The 22,940-nt window shown below is 39.3% G+C and overlaps 1 protein-coding gene across 2 annotated transcripts in view; it reads right to left on the bottom strand.

Annotated features, from left to right (window-relative positions):
• fibcd1b (fibrinogen C domain containing 1b) overlaps positions 1 to 22,940 on the bottom strand; it is a 123,336-nt gene that overhangs the window by 49,174 nt on the left and 51,222 nt on the right. For both annotated transcript variants that reach the window (XM_085414279.1, XM_085414280.1), the window contains one exon: positions 10,969 to 11,105. In XM_085414279.1, the coding sequence (XP_085270405.1) occupies positions 10,969 to 11,105 (137 nt within the window). The remainder of the gene's footprint in view (positions 1 to 10,968; positions 11,106 to 22,940) is intronic.

The following is a 22,940-nucleotide window of genomic DNA, read 5'->3' as shown; positions in this document are numbered from 1 at the left end:
GGAAGGGGAAACAGGCAGAAAAGGTGCACACATGCCAATTTACACAAGAACTAGACTGAAAATCAGTGGCAACGGGTCATACGGAGTGATGGATCCAAATTTGAAAATTCTGTAAGTACTGAGGAGGTCAGGAGAGAAGTGAAACAGCATCTACAGCCATCTGTAAAACACAGTGACGGCTGTCATGGATTGAGGCTACATTACATTCAGTGGTGTTGGATACGTTGTTAAAATTGGTTGAATTATGAACCCATGAAAGTACCATTAGATTTTGATCCAGCATTTGGAAAACATCTGATTGTCAGTGACCTCATTTTTCGTGCTTTCAACACACTGCCAATGCTGTAAAATACCTGAAGAGAAAAATACACGATGGGACACTAGCAGTCTTGGCTTCCCCAGAGCCCGGACCTTAACATTACTGAAGCAGTGTGGGATCATCACGACAATGACTGGAACAAAATGGAGCCAACATTCAAAGAAGAGCTTTGAATGTCCTTGAAAATTCTGAAGACTACTTAAAGAAGCTGTACGACCTCTGTTTCTGCCTTACTTCATGTATTGCTATGTGTTTCCAAGCAAAACAGAAAGAAATGAAAAGTGGCTCGAGATGAGGCTTGAGGCTTTTCCATTAAACGGTAGCAGCAGCTATATCAAGAGTCCTGTTCGCGTGCTTGCTCAGATAGGAAATGTAGAATTAGCAAATGTTTGTGCAGCATCTCTCCCACAGCCGTCTAACCTTCCCCATTCCCAAAAAACACTCATCCCAGCCTAATGGCAGTAATATCCTAAAGGACATGTCTGACTCTGCCTGCTGTAATGCTTCCAGTGGACAGCTCATGCTCTGTCTCAGCACCACAATATTATTTCTTTATGTCAGATATTTAGGGTGAAAACAGAGGTTTGCTTCATTGTCGAGAAAAGTAAATTGAATTTGGATAGAGTGACTGTTGAGTGTGCAAACTAAACATTAAAAAGAAAAATGCATGCTTTAAACAGAAGTGAGATTGTACTCGTAGGTTTTCAATTCTGTGCCTTACAGATCATTTAGAGATATGAAACAACTGGAGAAACTTCCATCCTGGATTTGCTTTATTTTTCAAACCAATAAACTAACAGGCATGAAATATTGAAGAACCTGCGAGTCAGATAGAGATGCTGAAAAGCCTATAGCGTCGCCTCCGACATGCTCAAAAAGGCACTCTAAGCCTCCTGAGGAGTGATACAACATGCACACAATCGTACATTCAATCTCAAAAACTTTTACATTTCAGTTCTTAGCTGAATTGAATATTTGAGAGTGATTGCAGTGCTTTCGATAAAAGCACCATTTGATAATGCAGACCCGCAGAGCACTTTGATATATCTACTCTCATTAATTATTTATGCTGTGGTCATTTTTAGGCCCTTCCTTTTAACAAATAAAATAGTAATAATAGAAGACATTACCCTAACCCGTGAGAATGTGTTTAAATGGCATTTGAAATCACCCTTTTGCAGATGGCAATGCTTGCCCAAAGGATTACTCTGGCTATATATATATATATATATATATATATATATGTACAGGCATCTCTGTTTCTTTGATTATTTGTATAGATAGTTGAACACTTCATAACTTATTTTTATGAGTGCTGAGTGTGTGTTTTGGGAGCAGGTAATGACAGCTTTCTTCTTTTATGTCCTATCTGCCATCATCCCTCCTACCTCTGTTGTCCAACAGTCTCTGGGGCATGAGTTATGGCAGTGAGGAAATACTGACCAATTTCCTCTGACAACCATTCACATCAACCTGCATGAAATGTCTCTTCTCTTCTCTTCTCTTCTCTTCTCTTCTCTTCTCTTCTCTTCTCTTCTCTTCTCTTCTCTTCTCTTCTCTTCTCTTCTCTTCTCTTCTCTTCTCTTCTCTTCTCTTCTCTTCAAGCACTAAAATACACTAATGGTGGTTACTGTGTACTATACTAGCCCTATCCAAGATGCGCACCTCTGTCAAAACTAGTATGTTAACTCTGACTAACAATATCATTATGATTTATCAACATAGATTTGATCTGATACATCTTTTTTTGCTGCTGCTCATTGATTTTTATCCTGTTTAGCGTCTTCTCTTTAAAAAAAAAAATGTAAAAAACACATTTATATCTATTTGACATATGAGTCATCGTGCTATAGAGGATACTCCCTGCAGTGCGGGAAACTCATATTCTGCATAGTATCTTACAGTCGAGAAAACTCAGCATGTTATTCTAGTTATTGATTTGTCTTTCGTATAAAGGTACCACCACTCTACTCACTTGACAGTTACTAAAACCCTACATTTAGTCTTTATCTACAATTTTCTATCTCAGTCTCTGAATCAACCTGGTACACGGCCATTTTTTTCCCATGCAGCCTCTAAACTCTTTATTTATTGATTGTGTAAAAGGCTGTTGTTTTTTTTCCAGTTATTACATGTTTTAATTATAGTAAAAAAACAAACAAACAAAAACCTTTCTCTAAGTATTCACCACGTTACAACCTACTTTACAGCATCTGCAGTTTGCAAGCAGCCAATTTAGTTCAATTCAATTCAGTTTTACTTATAAATGGCCAAATCACAGCTGCAGTCACCCCAGGGGGACTATTGTAAGGTAAAGGCTTCTACATTAAGCCATTAAGACCCAACAGAGAAAAAACTGGCTGTTTCTTTTGCACACTTGTGTGTTTTTGTTTTATTATTTTTTTATTTTAAGTGAGATTTTCCTGTATGTAACGAGACCGCAGCTTTAATGCATCCGGTTCCTGAAACTGCAATGGCTCCCAAATTTGTTAGCTATGTAATGCATTGTTTTCCTTTGGTTTTTATTGCGCAAAATAAAAAAATAAAAAAACTGGCGTTACTTGATTAAAACTTGGCTGTCAGTGAATTTTCTAACCCTCAGTGAAAACCAAACCAAAATCCTATATGTTTTTTATTAACCCTGTTCATTGCCAGGCAGCTCAGTTCACAAATTTGACTCCATCCCTCAGATCTCTAACTTCATGCTGTAAACTTCATGTAAAGAACCTTGTTATAATCTTGACTTCTGCTCCCAAATTAGATTTGCCGATTAAATCTGTCGTCAATGCTGGCTTCTCTCAGTCAAGACTCTTAGCTAAAGCCAAACCCTTCTGTTCTTTTAAAACCTTGAAAAGGTGGTCAACACCTTTATCACACCCAGGCTGGATTAATGCAATTCCTTATATCCTAGAGTGATCAACACTGCTTCACTAAGAGTTTTCAAATCTCAATTAAAAATTCATCTTTTCTCTTTAACCTTTTAATTTTAGTTCAATTTTTAACTGTCTCATTCTTATTTTCAAATATGCTTTTAATTTTGCTTGTAATTATCCTCTGTGATTTTAATTATCTCCCATTTCTGTTTTGCAGTAAACTCCACCCTAATTGTTTTATTAATTATAATTATAATTAATTATATGTGTATCCTAATATTATCACAGCATATTTGTAGTTTGACACAGTACCAATATTTTATTCTCATAACCAGATTATTACAAAAATCACCCTTCATAGTGTGGACAGCTTGATGGAAAAAGTAGACACTAGAATTTAACTATGTGTTATTATTAATGTATAGTTTCAGAAGAAGTTAACCCCTTAAAAAAAGAAGCAAATCTGAGATTCGTGATGTTAGAAATAGTGGATTTTGTGGGTGGCTGTGTTGGTTTGGTCTGATTATGAGTCATGCATGGCATTATGGAACACATTTTCTTTGAACATGCTGCCATTTAAAACAGCTGGTGGTCTCTAATTTTTGCCCTTTTTTCTAAAGGCAAATCTTATAGGGTGCTATTAGAACAATGAAACAGAAATCGTCCAGGCGAACCCACACATTAACGCCCTCCAAATGCTAAAACTATGGGAACTGCTATTGGTGATATCCGGTGAACATATTTGTCTGCTGTATTAAGGTACAGACAAGTGAACAGACCCTGAAAATACATTCTTCTAAAGGTCATCACTGACTGATGCTACAGCTCTGCTGACTGACATCTAAATCTATGTAAGACAGCTGTACAATTAACAAGGCTCCCTAAAGGTCACCTTTTCACTGCAAATACTGCAGAACAGAAACATTTGATTGCATTTGAATTATCCATTTCAAAGTACGGGGAGCGATCTAATTCCTTTTCACTTATGGTATTATTTTTTTTAAATCCCTGCATCCTTGTTATCACTCTTCCTCCCTTTTGGATTCTGATGTTTTCATCAAGCCCACTCCCTTCTTTGTCTCCTCCGAGTCCCACTCGCTCTCCTCTGTTCCCTCCCTTCTGCGAGTAACCTGCTCATCTTTCAGTGTGTCTGCAGCAGCCTCTGCAACAGTGCTACAGTATGTCAGTATGCTAATGAGGTGGCAGCATATGGCTCATTCCTTATTTAAGCTCAGCCGTCAGACAGGCACTAAGCCACTCAACTCACCATGCATCTCCTCTCCCTACCTGCCCCAGTTGGATCACACCACACTGATCTCTTAATGAGGCTCAAGCGTTATCACAATCAGCTCAACACACCAGGCCGGATCAGTAACTGCTATATTATCACCTCAATCGGAGCTGTTAATCCTTTTATAGGACCATACGCAAAGTCTGCTCACTTTGACACTGCTGCATCTTTCGGAAAACGGACGGGAACTCTGACAGGAAAGCACGTTCACGTTCAGAAACTGTTTTTGTGGAAGTATGCTCGCTTTAATGCACAAACAGTAATTCATGCACAGACACACGAACACATACACCCTCCCACTCACACACACACATACAAGCTGCTATCCACTGACAGGCTGGTATGTAGCTCTATTCCATCATGCTGGGCTAAGCACTCTGTCACTCTGACAGTCTGGCTTTATTTGATGATAGGAGGGTACGACCTTGCCTATCTCACGCAGTTAGTCACTGGTTTACAAGTGCACACACATGCACGCACAATTCACTGACATGCCGATTAAACAGCGACTTGAGCTGATATTTTATATGTGCTTATGTCACTGTCGCGGATGTGGAAAGCAAACTCAGACGCAGTATAATAGGATACCTATTTCAGACTACATTTGCCTTTGCTGTGCTTCTTTTCCTTATTACAGTTTTTCTCAAATGTTAAAACACAAAAGCCAATCCTGTAACCCAAATGACCAGTAGTCTAAACACATTTACTAAATGTAGCCACCATATTCCAGTACCATAAACACATGTCACATGAAGACACAAGTCACAAAACACAACCCTCTGTACTCATAAATCTAAACACATTTTTCCTTGCTAAAACACATGTTGCAAAACAACTCTGCTCATATTCTCAAATGAAAGCCCATGTGATGCAAAATGCTTGCCACAGTCACCAATCTTTGAACACAGGGAACACACCTGGCGTCATTCACTACACACAATGACTCAAAATTGAAGACACTTGTTGCTAATGCTGTACCCACATGTAAAAGCAAGTTCAGAGTGCACAGTATGCTGAAGGTTCCAAACAAACACAATGGATGAAGGCAGAGTCAGGGGAAGAGGAATTTGATGCAGAGGAGGGAGAAGAGCTGGCCCTGGAAGAAGAGGGGCAGGCCAATGAGGAAGAGGAGTTCAAATGAGAGGAGGAAGAGGAGCGACCAACGAGGAAGAGGAGAAGGCCAACATGGGAGAGGAGAAGGTCCAGGAGGGAGAGCAAGACAACCTCGCACCATCATTACGGACGAGATGCGAGCAACAGCTCAGCGACATGATGCCGCACAGTGATTGTGGTGTGTGTGTGGTGTGAATAACGTAAATAAAAAAACTTCACACCCTGTTCATGTTTTCAAGATTACTGTTGTGTGCAATAGATTCTGTTTTTGCATTGAGTTGTGTTACAGTAGTGTACGTACATGCAGGATTTTCTATAGATTTATACTACTCATATGAAACTCACAAATCTAAATGCCTAATCCTCTGCAGAGATCTACGACGATCCGTTACTGTATAGCTTCTAAAATATGCATTGGCAGTTATGAAACAAAGAACCTTCTCACAAATTGAGCATTGTGTTTTCAATTGTTTTGCTGTAGTGTGTAATGCTGTGTATAGTGTTTACAGTTTTGACAGCTTCGAGCTGCTCTCTTGGTGTGGGAGTTTGAGTTTTGCAGTGGGAAGGTGTGGTTGTGTTTATGTAGCTTTAGAGAAGGGTGTTGTGTTTGGACATTGGGGGACCTGGTGGTAACGTTTGTGACATGTGTTTTAGCATTTGAGAAAAACTGTAAGCTTGACAATGTGCATAATGACTGTAGCGGCATAATACGTCCGCCAGTATAAACAGTCAATTAGTGCGTAAAATGCAGACAATATAGCTGTGATTGCAGCCACAGACTGCGAGCAAAGTAGTTTGGAGGTTTGAAACTGTGCGCTCTCCTTTAAACCTTTGAAAGTTCTGCACACATTCAGGAGGAAAGCCTTCAAAGAGTTTTAACTATCCATTTAAAAAAAAGAATAAACAAGGCAGCATTGCACCCTAACCTTTATAAATGGGAGAGATTTAATTATTCCCTTAAAGGATGTAGAAGACTTTTAATGCTGCTTATGTTACTTTGCGAGAAGCAGAAATCTTTTTCTTTAACAGCTCATTGAATAGATTTTTTTTAACTATCCATTCAAATACATGGGACAGAGCTGAAAAACTGGGCTCTTGGTTTTACTTACAAGTATCACAACCTATTACAGTGGGGCAAAAAAGTATTTAGTCAGCCACCGATTGTGCAAGTTCCCCCACCTAAAATGATGACAGAGGTCAGTAATTTGCACCAGAGGTACACTTCAACTGTGAGAGACAGAATGTGAAAAAAAAATCCATGAATCCACATGGTAGGATTTGTAAAGAATTTATTCGTAAATCAGGGTGGAAAATAAGTATTTGGTCAATAACAAAAATACAACTCAATACTTTGTAACATAACCTTTGTTGGCAATAACAGAGGTCAAACGTTTACTATAGGTCTTTACCAGGTTTGCACACACAGTAGCTGGTATTTTGGCCCATTCCTCCATGCAGATCTTCTCGAGAGCAGTGATGTTTTGGGGCTGTCGCCGAGCAACACGGACTTTCAACTCCCGCCACAGATTTTCTATGGGGTTGAGGTCTGGAGACTGGCTAGGCCACTCCAGGACTTTCAAATGCTTCTTACGGAGCCACTCCTTTGTTGCCCGGGCGGTGTGTTTTGGATTATTGTCATGTTGGAAGACCCAGCCTCGTTTCATCTTCAAAGTTCTCACTGATGGAAGGAGGTTTTGGCTCAAAATCTCACGATACATGGCCCCATTCATTCTGTCCTTAACACGGATCAGTCGTCCTGTCCCCTTGGCAGAAAAACAGCCCCATAGCATGATGTTTCCACCCCCATGCTTCACAGTAGGTATGGTGTTCTTGGGATGCAACTCAGTATTCTTCTTCCTCCAAACACGACGAGTTGAGTTTATACCAAAAAGTTCTACTTTGGTTTCATCTGACCACATGACATTCTCCCAATCCTCTGCTGTATCATCCATGTGCTCTCTGGCAAACTTCAGACGGGCCTGGACATGCACTGGCTTCAGCAGCGGAACACGTCTGGCACTGCGGGATTTGATTCCCTGCCGTTGTAGTGTGTTACTGATGGTGACCTTTGTTACTTTGGTCCCAGCTCTCTGCAGGTCATTCACCAGGTCCCCCCGTGTGGTTCTGGGATCTTTGCTCACCGTTCTCATGATCATTTTGACCCCACGGGATGAGATCTTGCGTGGAGCCCCAGATCGAAGGAGATTATCAGTGGTCTTGTATGTCTTCCATTTTCTGATGATTGCTCCCACAGTTGATTTTTTCACACCAAGCTGCTTGCCTATTGCAGATTCACTCTTTCCAGTCTGGTGCAGGTCTACAATACTTTTCCTGGTGTCCTTCGAAAGCTCTTTGGTCTTGGCCATGGCGGAGTTTGGAGTCTGACTGTTTGAGGCTGTGGACAGGTGTCTTTTATACAGATGATGAGTTCAAACAGGTGCCATTCATACAGGTAACGAGTGGGGGACAGAAAAGCTTCTTACAGAAGACGTTACAGGTCTGTGAGAGCCAGAGATTTTCCTTGTTTGAGGTGACCAAATACTTATTTTCCACCCTAATTTACGAATAAATTCTTTACAAATCCTACCATGTGAATTCATGGATTTTTTTTTTCACATTCTGTCTCTCACAGTTGAAGTGTACCTCTGGTGCAAATTACTGACCTCTGTCATCATTTTAGGTGGGGGAACTTGCACAATCGGTGGCTGACTAAATACTTTTTTGCCCCACTGTATATATCAAAATATTGGATTGTGCAGCTTCAGTTTCAGAGTCTTAGTCCTCCATTAAAAACTGCTCTGCTTTCCTGACAGCTGCTACATTATGCTTTAGAACAAATAGACATAAATGGCTCTAACCAGTAAGAGTGTGTGCGTGTGCCTCCGTGTGTGTTTTGTGTGAGATACATCTAAACCACGCTTCCAAATATAACCTCAAACATCCCTGTGTAAATGTTTGTTCACCTCGCTTGTCTTTCATTCCCCAAAGATGCAGTGCATCCAGTATACAGTCTCACTTAAACCGTGATGTTTGCTTTAACAAGGCCAGACAGCTGACATGTATTTGATCAAAGAAAAACCACATTCTTAGGAAACAAAAATATCTCTTTTTTTTTCTTAATTAAATACAAAATATTACTGTACAAAGACAAGATTGCAAGAATTACAAAGCGAAAAACACACAATCAGTGCAGGAATTTGTCAGCTATAATGAAAACATTTTCTCCGGTGAGTTTGATGCACAGCGAATGGAATTACGCATAAAGTCAGATGCTGTAATATGCTTTCTTTGTATTTTTTCTACAAGAAATCTCAGCACGGGCAAAGCAAAAGAGTATCTGAATCTCTACTCATGATGACAGCACTTACTTAACCTTTATTGAGCATTTACAAAACAAAAGGTGTCATCATCTTCTGCTGTGACTGCCCCTGTAATACTGGCTTTCCTTTTCTGCTTTATTCATTTGATATTGTCACCTAAATTATGAGTCACGAATATTATGTTTTTGAAATTAAAAGCAAATCATGAGCAGGAAACCTCTGTTTTAGTAATTAGACAATACTTTTGGATATAAAATGTCACAACTTCATAATTTTACCAGAGTTTAGACATGTATCTATGTGAAAATTCTTGAGCTACAGTACTGTGCAAATATACGCTGATATACAGCATATATATATATATATATATATATATATATATATATATATATATATATATATATATGTATATATATCAGGCCAACAGAGTGCGAAGTCTCTTAGGCAGCTTTCTTTAAGTAGTCTTCAGGAACAGTTCTCCAGGCTTCTTGAAGACCTTCAAAGCCTTTTAAAGGGATGTTTGCTGCCTTTTTGTTCCAATTTTAATAATAATGTTGAGGGGTGGGCTCTGACGAGGCCAATCCATGACTCATATTGTTCCATTGTGGGTTCTTCTGACTTCCTTGTCATGCTGAAAAATGAAGCCATTGCCAATCAGACTTTTCTGTGTTCATAATTCCACCCATTGCCCATCACTCCATAAAACATGGTACCAATGATCTTGAGTCCAGTTCTTGTGTAATTTGGCATATGTCAGCCTTTCCCCCCCGTTTTACTTCCTTAAAAATGGCTTCTTGACACCCTTCCACTGACACCATTTCTAATGAGGCTTCAGTGAAAAGTAGATGGATCAGCCAAAGAGCCCGATGCTTCTATCAAGTCATGTCTCAGGTCTTTGCTGGATTTTCTCCTGTTTCTTATGGACATGATCGTGAGATCCTGTTCATCTGCTGTACTTAGTTTCTTTTAGAACTGCCACATCATATTTTGTCTCCAACTCTTTTCAGATTTTTTAAGGACACATTGTAAATCATGCGAAGACATTTCTCAGCCAATAGGTCTTTGGGAATCAGCTTGTTAGTGCAAAAATGTTATCTTATACCTGTCAAACTACGTTACCTTTGTCATATTTAGGAGATTCAGCTAATAAACTGGGAAGAGATTATGTGTTTTTGCAGTAGTAAAAAGTACCTAAAGATACAATACAATTTAAATAGTTTCTTTGCTGTTGTATGTTATGTGTATGCACAAGAGCGGTTCATCCCTTGAGTTAGGTGATGTTTTTATGCTTAAATGCTTCTTAGATCAGTGTTAAGTAGCTAACACCAACAACAAAAAGATCAAGTACAATTACTGGAGTAATTTAAAAAGCAGGTAATGTCCAAAGAAAGACTTTGAAAGGCCTTCAGAAAGTGTGGAGAACTATTGCACAAGACCACTTTAACAAAATTGGAAGGAATTTCGACTCCTTAGGAAATCATAAAGAATTAAGGGGGGCAGCTGGGAAAGGCATCAGCCCTCTGCGACCCTGAATTGGATAAGCAGAGGAAAATACATGGATGGATGGATGGGGTGACTCAAGACGTTTGCATGGTACTGTATGGCACAAAATATATTTTATTTATATTTCATATTTCATTCATATATGCTTCAACCACCAAATTATAATCAGTTTTTTTAAAAGTAAAGACTTTCCCAAATTTGAAAAAATCTCAAGGTGTTCATGACATATTGCACACATTGCTTCGTCCAGTAACTGTTAACTTTATATTTAACCAGCAACATTTAATAAGTCCATCGTTGTCCAAAAAAATATTGCAAAACTTCCCTCAAGACAAGGGTTAGGTAATCGGTTCATACATGCAGATTTTAAAAAGCAGACCTAATAAAATGACCTTCTAGTACCTTGCATTCCCTGAATACATCTTGATTACTACCCTAGCGCACCAAAAGAGTGAATGTTGCTCCCTCGGGGAGAGACACACAGGGGTTAAAAGCTGTGTGTGGGTGTGTGCTCACTGTGATACAAAAGTGTGTTTTTCTCTGACTCACCGTCCAGCCTCCACCGTCTGTCGTCATGTCACAGTAGACCTGGAAGCCTGAAGGGTGGTGAATAGGAAACACAGAATAGATGCCATCTTCTCTCTGTCCACTGGCATACAGATCACCACAGTCACGGGGACGTGAGCCTGGGGACATGCAAAAACAGCGAGTCATTAAATAAATTGGCTCTAATATGGATTTCAAAGGCAAAGCATGCACTTGTACACGAGTCTTGCTTTGCCTTCCATTTAAATCCAGGCACTGCCACTGACACACGGACACAGGAATTGTAAAGGAACAGTTTGAGTGTTGTGAAAAAAAGATTGATGATGAGATCGACGAGCAGGTGATGGATGACAAAAGTGGAACAAAACACACTGTAAGTCTGTCAAAGACGAAATTATGGGAGGAAAAATATGAAAAGCAAGTAGGTTAAATGAAGCTGGGAAGACACGAGGGTGGAGTGCAGATATACAGCACCGTGATGCGAGATAATACAAGTAGCTGGGAAAGGAATAATCAAAAGGAAGTTAGAGAAAAAGAAGGATATCTTAGTGAGGAGGTATATACATTTGAGGGATATAAAACAGACAAGGAGGCAGAAAGATTGGAGAGAAGTATATAACAGGCAGAATTCGAGATGAGTTAGTGAAGAGGAGACGTGACAGTGACAGAGAGAGCTTGTAAGCCACAGCAGAGCAGAATAGTAGCACCCTTGTCTGTGACTGAGAAACCCTTCTTACACAAGGGATACAAAATCTATTCACCAGGAAGCAGGAGAGAAACTCTGTGATGAGGACAGTGTTATAGATTATGCCTTCACCGGGTCAAACCCCTGAATTTAAAACAGCCAGGAGACTTCTTAAAAAGACCATACAAGATTTTTTTTTACAGAACCCTACATGATAGGAAATGTTTGCTCTCCCCGAAGCTTTTCAGTTTCTCCGTGTAAGCCTCGGCTAATAAGATCCGAACTTTCATCACCGTCACACATAAATGGTAACATTTCCTACTTCTTTTCATTACTGGAAACTGGGGGTGTCTAGGTTCGATAGAAGAGTCGCTATTTAGAATTCTCTAACACAGTCATTTCTTTTTCAGCTTAATCATCCCTTAGAGCCGAGAAAATTTCCTTCCAAGTAACACCTTCATTGATTGCACTTACACTCTAGGTCTGCTTTTACTTGACCTGCTTTATGGCTGCAAGATATTTAATACAAAAGCATACAATGGAAGCAATAAATGAATGGGAATCACTCGTTTTCAAATCTTTCTCCAAGACTTAGTGACACAGGCTTTACATTCACAACTTTAGATGTCTTATAGTTGTATGCATATGTCTGTGCATCTATCATCAAATTACATGTTCTGTTAATTATTTTTTTAAATACAACCCCACTGCATTAGATATATATGTGGCCCTTTCATTGAATGCAATTATTTTTTTTTTTAATTTAGTAAACGCAGAAAATTAAACAGTAATTGTGGCATGCACAGAAAGTTATCAGTCTAATGAGTCATGGGAATGCCCCATTAGATATTCCAAAATGCAAGCATATTTTGGAATAAATAAGAACATTACTTGCAGATCACTTACACATACTCACACACAAGTTTTATCAGATCTACCCAGAACCACCTTACATGGGAAGAAGTACTGGGACGTCTACACATTACATCTACAGATCGGCCATAGGCATCACAAAGCTCCCGGCACAGGTTTTGTGCTGATGTTAATGCCAGAAGAGTTTGGGACTCAGCAGTTTCTGTAGTTTTTATAAGATTTCAGTTTGCGCAGGGTGCCGCCGGTGCATCGAGCCACCTGGGGGGCTCTTCGACTGGTGGGGGAGGTTGTTACATCTTGCAGGAGCTCTCCTCTCTTCAGGACCTCACTCTGCAGGAGGGGGAGATACAGGAGAGGTGGAGGAAGATCTCAGCCTGGGCGTCTATTGTCTCATGTAGTCTGGAACATGAGTGGATGACGGGGTGGGTGCAGTTTTCTCTGTGGTGGGGTCGGGTGGGCTGTCCCGGGCTCTGTGAGGCCAGGCGGCGCTGCTGTACTGGGCCCCGGTCCGGATGGGCCTGGGCCCCCTTTCCCTGGCGGGTTGCGGAGTGTGGGGGTGCGGGGGAGCTGGCTCGGCCTGGGGCTCGTTCACTCTGGCACAGCTGGCTGCCGGCGGAGCTCACGGGCACGTCACTGCAACCCCTCCTGGCTTCTGCTCCACGGCTGCTGAGTGAGCCCTCATCTGGGACTCTCCTCAGCTCTTTCTGGGACAGTGGCGCGGCTGCCCCTCTGTTGGTCTTCCTTGGTCTCTTGTGTTCTGGGGGCCTCTGGATGTCTGGAGTTTTGATCTCCTCCATACCTGCTTCATGCCCTGGAGGACGGGGCTGTGGCTCCCCACACCCTCTAGCAGATCATTACATGAAGGAACCTTTTAAAAACAAGTGTGTTCATGCTCACAGGTGTACACACGGGTGCTCACACACACAAACTACACCCTTTTTGGCTCCTACCTTAAAGCACCCTGTGCGCTGTCGATCTTACGTGCTGCACAATAATGTTTAGTATTTACTGTTATATTCCCATAGATCATCATGATGTTGTTTATCTCTTGTTAAATGCTTGTTTTCTTTTTTCTTTCTCAACAGGTGATCCAGGTGATTGATTTATGTATTTTTTGTCTGCTTATTTTGTTGGTTTTTGTTTTTTGCCCTTTATCCCCGTCCCTCTTCTCTGCTGTTTTTTCCCCCTCTTTCTTTCTCCCTTTTCTTTTCCTCATTCAAGTCTGTCCCATCTCTAGCAAGTGAAAATAAAAACTAAAATAAACAATAAAAGGTGAATCAAATAGACCATTACGGCAAGGCTGGGACGGTCCATTTGGTAAAGTAAATCCGTTGGGCATCTTTCTTTGCCTTTAGACAACAATTCTGATGGCAAAAGAGCCAAACGGGACAGGCAAAAAAAAAAAGATTTCAGTTTGCAATAACATCACTTAAAATTTTAGTTGATCAAGAAATGTCTAGTATAGAACAAATTTCACCAAATGACTTGTTGCAACTGTGCCATCAAATTTCAGTATCGCTTTCAAATCAATAAGCTCTTTTGTGAAGGCAGACTTGCATGCGCGTGCTTGACTTTATACACCTCTGGCAATGAGACTGAAACCTGTGTTTCAGTCTCACTAACGCTAAACATTTAATGATGTTTAGCGTTACTGTGAAAGCTTCAGCTCAGGAAGTTGTTTCAGCATATTGAGGTGAGTTTTGGATCATCTACCTGTTTTGAATTAGCCAGCCTCCTTTCAATCTCTGTTTCTTAATTTAAAATTTGCACTGTTATACTTAGATTTATCAGAATACATTTTTCAATTAGTCCTGAAGGTCTGCTACAAAACACCAAAGAAGAACATTTCTCTAAATATATTTGATGATTGTGGGCAAAGAACCTTTTTATCAACAGCATGTACGGCTTATTGAGATGACGATTTTCATACTTCAGACATCTGCGATGAGACTGTAGGTTTTTTTCTTTTATCTAGTGACTCATCCATGTAAACCTTGTCAATGCACTGAAATTGCACAATGAAATGGTGTAGCACTTCTCCTGTGTCAGCTAAACCTTCCTGCAGGTTTTTTGCAGTCATTAAGGAGTCTTTGCTTTGCATTTCCTGCCCACTATTTCTTTGTTTTGTTTCAATCAAAGAATTTGTTTCAATCATTTCTTAAAAACTTTTTGGAATGTCTTTTATAGCATTTCTGTACTTTGTAGGCACAAATTTGCTTCATTTGCAGGGTTCTGAGTTGCTTAGGTGATCATGTGGTTGTTGATTATTACTATAAGGATTTTAAAAAAATCTACTTCATCAACTTTAAAACATAATGTCGCCCAGATCTCTACAGATCTTTTAGAAACATTACCTATAATGTTAAAATGTACCATTGCCTATAACATGTACAATATATCGACTTTCTGGTTTCTGAATCTATTTTAGCGGCAAAGTAACCACTATAGTTTTTCCATAAATGTAAGCTTCCAGTTGGTTCAGTTGTTGGGGGAATATTCCCAGCCATGGATTTGAAACAACATTGGCGTCTAATGCAGTAGAGACGTGTAACAATACAGCAAGTCGAGCTCGCTGAGAGCTGCAGAGCAGGACTAATAGAGCGGTTTGATCAGAAACCCTGCTGCATGCAGGGACGGACTTCAGTGCTGTCAGTTTTGCATTCATATATCTTTGAAAATCTAATATGTTCTTTTGGGAATATAGAGCAAACAGTACTGACATGAATTATTAAAACATTCACACCCATATGGAAAAGATGTACAAAAAGATGTACTCAGTTTGAATTTCAGCAGTTTGTCTTCACCATATCTACATGCCTAAATGCACTGAGTTGCTGTTATATGATTGGTTATATGAATATTTGCGTTAAAATGTGGTTCAACAGGTCTGTCTAGTACATGTACTACATATGCTTTTCTGTTGCTTTTCAACATGAGAACTTACATATGGGCACACAGCCAGTCAAAGATCACTTTTTGCCTAAAGACTGCATGTAAATCTATTAAATCTGTATCTGGTTTTAACATTTAGTATGTAAATCCAAATTTTTGGAGTTGGACTTAACCACCACAAGAGTTACTAATGCTAGTAATAATAAAAATAATCAATGTAGTTAACGAGTATGGGTGGTTAGGTGGAAAAAAAATCATTTTTGATGCTCTGTGGTGCTGTTTTGCTGTCTATCCTAGTTTAGATGTTTTTGCTCCACACACAGGAAAAAAAAAACCAAACAAACCCCAAAACAATCCAAAAAAGAAGAAACACTGATTTACCACCGGCAGCTTTGATGTACTTTATCTTGACAGTAACTCTAGGGGTTAAAAGCAGTAAAACCCAGCATCAAACTGCATTTCAGGATTTCACAAGCTTAATGTAGAGCATATTTATAGTCTATAAGCACATGTAAACATACCATTTAGCTATTTTGAAGCCTACTGGTTCACAGCATTGTGCCAAACTCTACTTTTGAAATTTCTGGGAGCACAGGTGCAGGAGCAAAGCAGGTGGAGCTGGATGCAGCTTGGAAGAGAGGCTGAATACATTATTACTAGGAGGAATGTGGAATAAGCAGATGGAGTCAGGGTGAGCTTCAGTAATGACCGGTCACATGTGCGTCCCTCTTCCTCTTCAAGAAATAGATCAAATAATAAGAGAGAAACAGGAGCCTACCATGAACATATCTGCAACATGTTAAAAAGCGAAGAGCAATCATGTCTTTTTTTTTTTTTTAATTACCTCCTTGCTCAAAAAGATCCTGTATCCTCTGCATTTCTCTTTGCTTTTTAACATGTTGCAGTGAGCTTGCATAAAAGGATGGATTCAGTTGGAAATGAGTTTTTTTTGTTGTGCTGGTACCTCTTGTAAAAATTTTTAATGAAGTTATGGGATAAGATCAGAAAAGCTATACTGCATTTATCCCAAATTTGGAAAAAAAACAACAACAAATTTTTAATGACACCAGTTTAAAAATTAATAATTAATTGACAATAAGTAATCTAATTTGTTCTGCAGCTTCTATACAAAAAAACTAATTCCAAACATTTCAGACCTGAATTTCTGGCTCCTTCTTTTGTGTATGACTTAGCAATACGCACGTAGCGTGGCTAGCATTACTTTTATGATAACCATTATTATTAGATGGTAAATTTACAGTTAATGCAACTTTAATGAATAATTATTGTATTCCTAACAATAAAATTGTAATAAATGCCAAAGTTAAATGGTTTTAACGTCATAATTTATGTGTATTCTCAATTTTTCCAAATGTAAACATTGTGATCTTGTGAAACTTCAGCAGAGACCTGTGCTATGAAGCAGGATTTGTATCAGGCAACATTTATGTTGCAGACCTAAACTGCATATAAGAGCTCAGTCTTGGGAAATCAGTAAGAAATACAGATTCTGACCACCAACTTTACCCTGCTTTTTCTCTGGTTGCTGTTAGTAATTTTCAAACATTTTTGTTGTTCTTTGAGCCTTATCATATGATCCCATTTCAATACCTATTTCAACTTATGCCAAACTGGAAGGCAGTCTAAGCTTATGTTTAAATTATGTTTTATTTTATTAATTTTTTTTCACTTGCTCTCAGACCTTTAAACACCACTGGGGCTGTAGCTGAAAGAATAATGTTACAACTGTCTTACATACATCTAAACATTAATTTAATGGAATACGTAATTGTAATCTGTCAGATTCCCCTGTGTCTTAATAATGGAGCTGCAGTACTGATAAGTCTATTAACTTACACAGCCTGCAATTTGGCTGGCTTTCCTTGCTACTAACATGTAAGACTTTATTAATATAGCAGTGCTTTTTCCATTCTTAAGGACTAAAGTGCTAAATGCACATGAACGTTCACACAGCACTGTTAATACACTGCTTTGTTTTATTGTCATATTGTAGTATTGTAGTTTGGGACTGTTATATGCTGCCAACACTACCTCTTTCATTTGAATGAGCTCCATTTTTGGACTGACAAACAAGGGCTTGATAACTGCCTGTGTGTAACTGCTTAGCCTGATAAAATATATTAGGGTTAGTGAAGCCAGGATAAAGAAAAGATATCCTTGGTAATGTCGAACTTTCTTCACAGCACACCCCTCTGGAGATTATGATGCTAAACCAAACAGTAAGTGGAGGTGAAAGTAAACAGCAAGTGAAAACAAAACTAAACACTGAGTGAAGCAGAAGCAGGAGTGAAGCAAATAATCTTGGTAAATACACTACACAATGTTTTGTCTCTACAAAGACTTGCACACATCAGTTACCACTCTACAATAACCACCTGGACCATCTTCTACCAACCAAAATTTAATAAGTTAGTAACTTTTAAAGATGCGGTTTTATTGTTTGTTAACAGAAAAGAACTAGGAACTAAAGTTTCACTAAATTTCAACTTCCCACTATTAAAATCCTGCACTTTTTTTTTCTTTTGAAAATTTGTCCTGTTTGTAAAAATATCAGAAGTCGTCTTGCACACTGCTCTAGATGATTAGTCTGCAGAGCATGGAGTCTGCCTCTGTAGAGTGACATTTAGAAAAATGCTTAACACCAGTCTTAATTAATAAAGTTCCTAATATGTCATGCGTTCAAATTATGCACAGCAAGTCTGAAATTAGCAACTGTAGATCATTTCTGCTGCAGTGCGATGACTACTGGTATTAAGTTGGTGAAAGATGCTGCGCTCATCAACTGCAGTATCAGTATGTACATTAATTTGAGACTACGGTTCACCATATTACATATTTAGATGACAGCGTAGGCTGAAAAACTTCCTCGGTGTGAATAAAATACTATACTGCATCAAATACCAAGATGTGCCACCATCTGAAAGAGGTCACATACAAAGAGGTTTTTCTTTTCTTTCATTTTCTTCCTTGTCACCAAATAGGCACAGATTTAAAAGGAAAAAAAAGACTAATGCCTGTTTAAAGTGACATAAAAAGCACGGAAAAATGGAGCCTCAAGCTTAAACATCCTTTCAAAGAATCTAGTCGGTTCAGTATGTGAAGCTCTGTCCAGGGTGCTGAACCCTGAAGCTGGTCGATCAGTTAGCATGAATGCCTTTTCTACTCTTGACATTTGTATAGCTACAAGTTAAGCACCATTAAAACAGCTTTCTGTGAAGCACTATGTGTGAGTGTGTGTTTTTAACTTGAAAAATACACAAAAATTTCACATCGCAATAAATTAAAAAGCAAATAACAGACAGACGTTCTTTTAGGTCTTTCCACTCCTGTAAAATTCTTAATATAGGGCAGGCGGTTTTATTTTTAATTATTTTTGATTTTGCCATTATTAGACAGTGCAGTTACAGACAGGAAAGCAGGTAGAGAGAGATGATGGGTGAGTGGGTGGGGAAAGAAACGCAACACAAGGCTCCATGTCAGCATTAATCCAATCCAATCCAATCCAATCCAATTTTATTTATAAAGCACTTTAAAATACCCAGCACAGGAACAAAGTGCTGTACAGAAAATAATTTAAAACAATAGAATAACAGAAAACAGCAAATAAATAAATAAAACACATAAAACATAAAATTAAAACAGCCCTATATTAAAACAAAAACAAGATAAAACAGCATCGAATCACCTAAAAACAACTGAAATAAAAATAAAAACCAACATCTCACGTGGTGTCAAAGGTGGGTTTTCAAGAGTGACTTAAAAACAGATAAAGAACTGACCTGTCTAATCTCTAAAGGAAGCTCGTTCCACAGTTTTGGAGCTGCTACAGCAAAAGCACGATCTCCTCTAAGTTTACGCCCAGTCCTGGGTACATTCAGGAGCAGCTGATCAGCTGACCTGAGAGAGCGGGTGGGTGTATAAGGCTGTAGCAGCTCAGAGAGATACGATGGGGCTAGGCCATGGAGGGCTTTAAAAGTAAATAAAAGAATTTTAAAATGAATCCTAAAAGAAATGGGCAGCCAGTGAAATGAAGCTAAAACAGGGGAAATGTGCTCAAACTTTCGAGTGCCAGTTAAAAGACGAGCTGCGGCATTTTGCACCCTCTGTAGATGACTAATATATGAAGCAATATAAAATGCATTACAGTAATCCAGCCGAGTGCTAACAAAGGCGTGGATCACTGTCTCAAAGTGCTGCCGTGGCTTTATTTTTCCCAGCTGCCTGAGGTGAAAGAAGCTAGATTTTACCATCAAACTTCAGATCACAGTCCACTTTGACCCCCAGGTTTGTGACAGTTGGCTTAACATACTGGGCCAGGGAATCTACATACACATTGGGGGTCTCAGTGGGGCTACCAAAAACCATCACCTCTGTCTTTTTATCACTGAATTTAAAAAAGTTAACAGACATCCAAGTCTTAATGTCATTGAGACACTGAAGTAATGGCTGTGTAAGGTATCTGCCTTTTTTCTTTAGTTAAAAAGAAAAAAGTTAAACCCGAGATTCTACAGTTTAGCTTCCCAGCATATGGCTGCCTGCTCAACCTGTGAACTAAACCAGTGCTATGGGATTTCTAAGCATGTATTTTAATTATCTTTACTCTGCATTTATACTCTATACCTTGGCGCTATTAAAAAGAGGTAGACTATAACAGACGTTTTGTGCTTTAAGATGCTTTGATGTCAAACTGTCATTGCCTACACCCTTACAGGCAATGACAGTTATGCGTTATGGTACGCTATTATTCCAATTTTAAGACAAGAGTTGGTCATTTTTCTGCTTTTTTTAACAGGATCTAACATATATTATGTTATGGGAAAGATTGTAAGAATGGATTTGTTGGAAATACACACACCAGAATTTTTCTGGAACGCTCATCCTAAATGATAGATGAAGTAAACAGGAGTAATAAATAAATTAAATAATTCTCCTGTATTCCCTTATATCAGTGGGACAAAGAATAGTACATTCAGGCATGAAGCATATCTGCAGACTGTATTCTTCTTTCTTCCAAAAAGCATGTGAGTCCCAAAACACAAAATGTTTTTTTCCAACATAAAAATGTATGCACATTTTAAATTGGCTTTAAACTTTTCTTTTAGCAAAAAAAAAAATAAAAAAATCTTGCATTGGTAAATTTTATGCAAAGTGGTGAAATTACTCATGTGGAAAACTATTAATAATGAGCGATAACGCGTGACAAATATTTGACTGAACTCAACACCTGTTTTTAGGCTCCACCGTAAGAAAACTGGAGAGAGGCAGCAGCCTGCGAGCTACTCCAGCAGGCACAACAGGGCTGATGTAATCATCACTACAACCCCGTACTGGATGTAAACCAGAAACGGAATTAGGAAAAACATATACCTTGTACATGATGACTCCTTAATTTGAACAGGCATAATCACAGTAACGCAAATACATGTACAATTTAATATGATGGAAGTTATCGAATAAATAGCACCTTGTGGGTCTTATTTTGACTCTCTCTCTTTGACTCTTTAGAGTTTGAAAGTATTTTTCCTTCAAACTGAGTGGGGGGAAATCTATGCGTGTCACGGCCGAGGCCGCCTCAAAAGGGAAAGGACTCAAATGCTCGTAAGTAGTTTCAGTGACAACTTTTGTTTTCTCAGTAAGTGTTCACAATCAGGAAAACTGGGATGTGACTTTAACAAGTGCTAAATGCCACAATTAAACCAAAAGGGTTTTAAGCAGCCTGGGCTAAGAAAGCAATCTGGTTGTTGGTCTGTGGAAACAGCTGTTCCGGGGATTGGGCTGGAGGGAGAGTCAAACTGGGTCCAGGGCAAGGGTCAGAGTCACTGTAAATAGAGTACAGACGTTCAGGTATGGTTCGGGAGAGATACGGGCAAGCTATTCGTTCTGAATCTTCCTTAGTACTGCGTACTTGCCGTGGGTGGTCTGTAGTGGCATGAAGGGGTGAGTGGGCCAGGTGAGTGGTCCGAAATTACTGGCGTTGAGGCAGGGAGGCAGGCAGGTGAGTCGGGTGAACAGCCCGTGGGACTGTCAGGAGGTCCAGCGTCCGGATTGGAGCTCTTTGGCGGAGATTTGTGTCTGGCAACTTGGTGCGTGGTAGGGTTAGCTGAGAATCTGGCGAAGAGAGGTTGAGTGTGCTGGCCTTATGAGTCCCCGGCTTCATTACCCACAGGTGCGAGCAATCAGCAGAACACTGAGGCCCCTCCCAGGGGTGGAGATGCCGGCTCGGTGGGAGACACAGGACTATGACAATGCGGCTCATAAATTGACTAATGATCTCCTGACTGAATAGGAGAATTTAATGTTTTTGTCTCGGATGTTGTTGCCATTAATATATAGCCAGGAGACAGTAGATTAAAGCCAAACTGAAGTGTATTACATATTGTTGGATGACAACTCTTGCCATCATCATGAAACAATATACTGGCACACTGGTTAAAACCTTCGGCGCCATGGACAGAGCCTTAGCGCGGCGTCCTCTGAACTGAACCTTGAGTTGACTGTGAGTTTCTGAGTTTTGACTATGAATTTTGTCACAGATTAAATTTTAAAGAATATATAATGTTTCCAATAGTGTTATTCAACCTAAAGACCTGCTTTCCAATTAACAGTGACGCTTAAATGGATTCCAGATCAAATTGATTATAACTGTTAAGTATTAGTATTTATATTAAATGTATTATAGATACATTTGTAAAATGCGATACATTAAATATAAAAATTCTGAACATCGTTGACCCACTTACCAAAAATATAACAGTATATATGTTATATTTGTAAAAATAAATAAATATGGTACTTGGATTTAATTTAGAAACCCATCATCAGCATCAAGGAGAACTTACTCAGCTGCAACAGTTAGGTTGATGATGTTACAAGCCTGCAATATATTAATATTAAAGTATATAATAAATATACTAAATATTAGTCATGACTTTTTTATAAAGCATTCTAGAGCATAAGCAAAACTTGAACTTCAAAATATCCCTTTGTTATGCAATTCCTAGACGATGCCTACTTCTTTATGTCTACAGATTTATGTAAACACCTGCACCTTCTCAAATTGTACCTCTAAGACACAAATGGTTGCTCTTTTATTCTGGCATCGTACCCGCTATACACGGGCAGCTTTCAATCTGTGACCTTGGCTACCTAAGACAGCGCAAATCCAACAGGGGGATGCCACTGGGTGTACTATGCCTGGTTGAAAGCCTTCCAATGGGATGATGCCTCAGGCCCTTCTCTGCCTTTCAGCAACACAGCCCGGTGGCCATGCAAGTCATCTCTCATGCTGAGAGCGAGAAAAAAAAATCCACATCTCTACCAAGGCCAGTGGATAATGTGGATGAGGTGGATGAGATGTAGCTCAGAGAAACATATTGATATCACGAGGAGATGCTGGATTGAATAAATATGTGGGAAGACCGATGGTAGACGCACGTCTGTGGAATAAAATTTTGATGAATGGTGGAGATGGAAGAAGAGAAGGACTGATCGTGACGGGGAGCAG

This window comes from Rhamphochromis longiceps, linkage group LG7 (assembly GCF_057381845.1).
Source record: "Rhamphochromis longiceps isolate RC_006_pf linkage group LG7, R_longiceps_female_GT1.1, whole genome shotgun sequence".
NCBI classification, from domain to species: Eukaryota; Metazoa; Chordata; class Actinopteri; order Cichliformes; family Cichlidae; genus Rhamphochromis; species Rhamphochromis longiceps.
The sequence above is the reverse complement of the archived record's forward strand: the minus strand, read 5'-3'. Positions and strand labels throughout refer to the sequence as shown.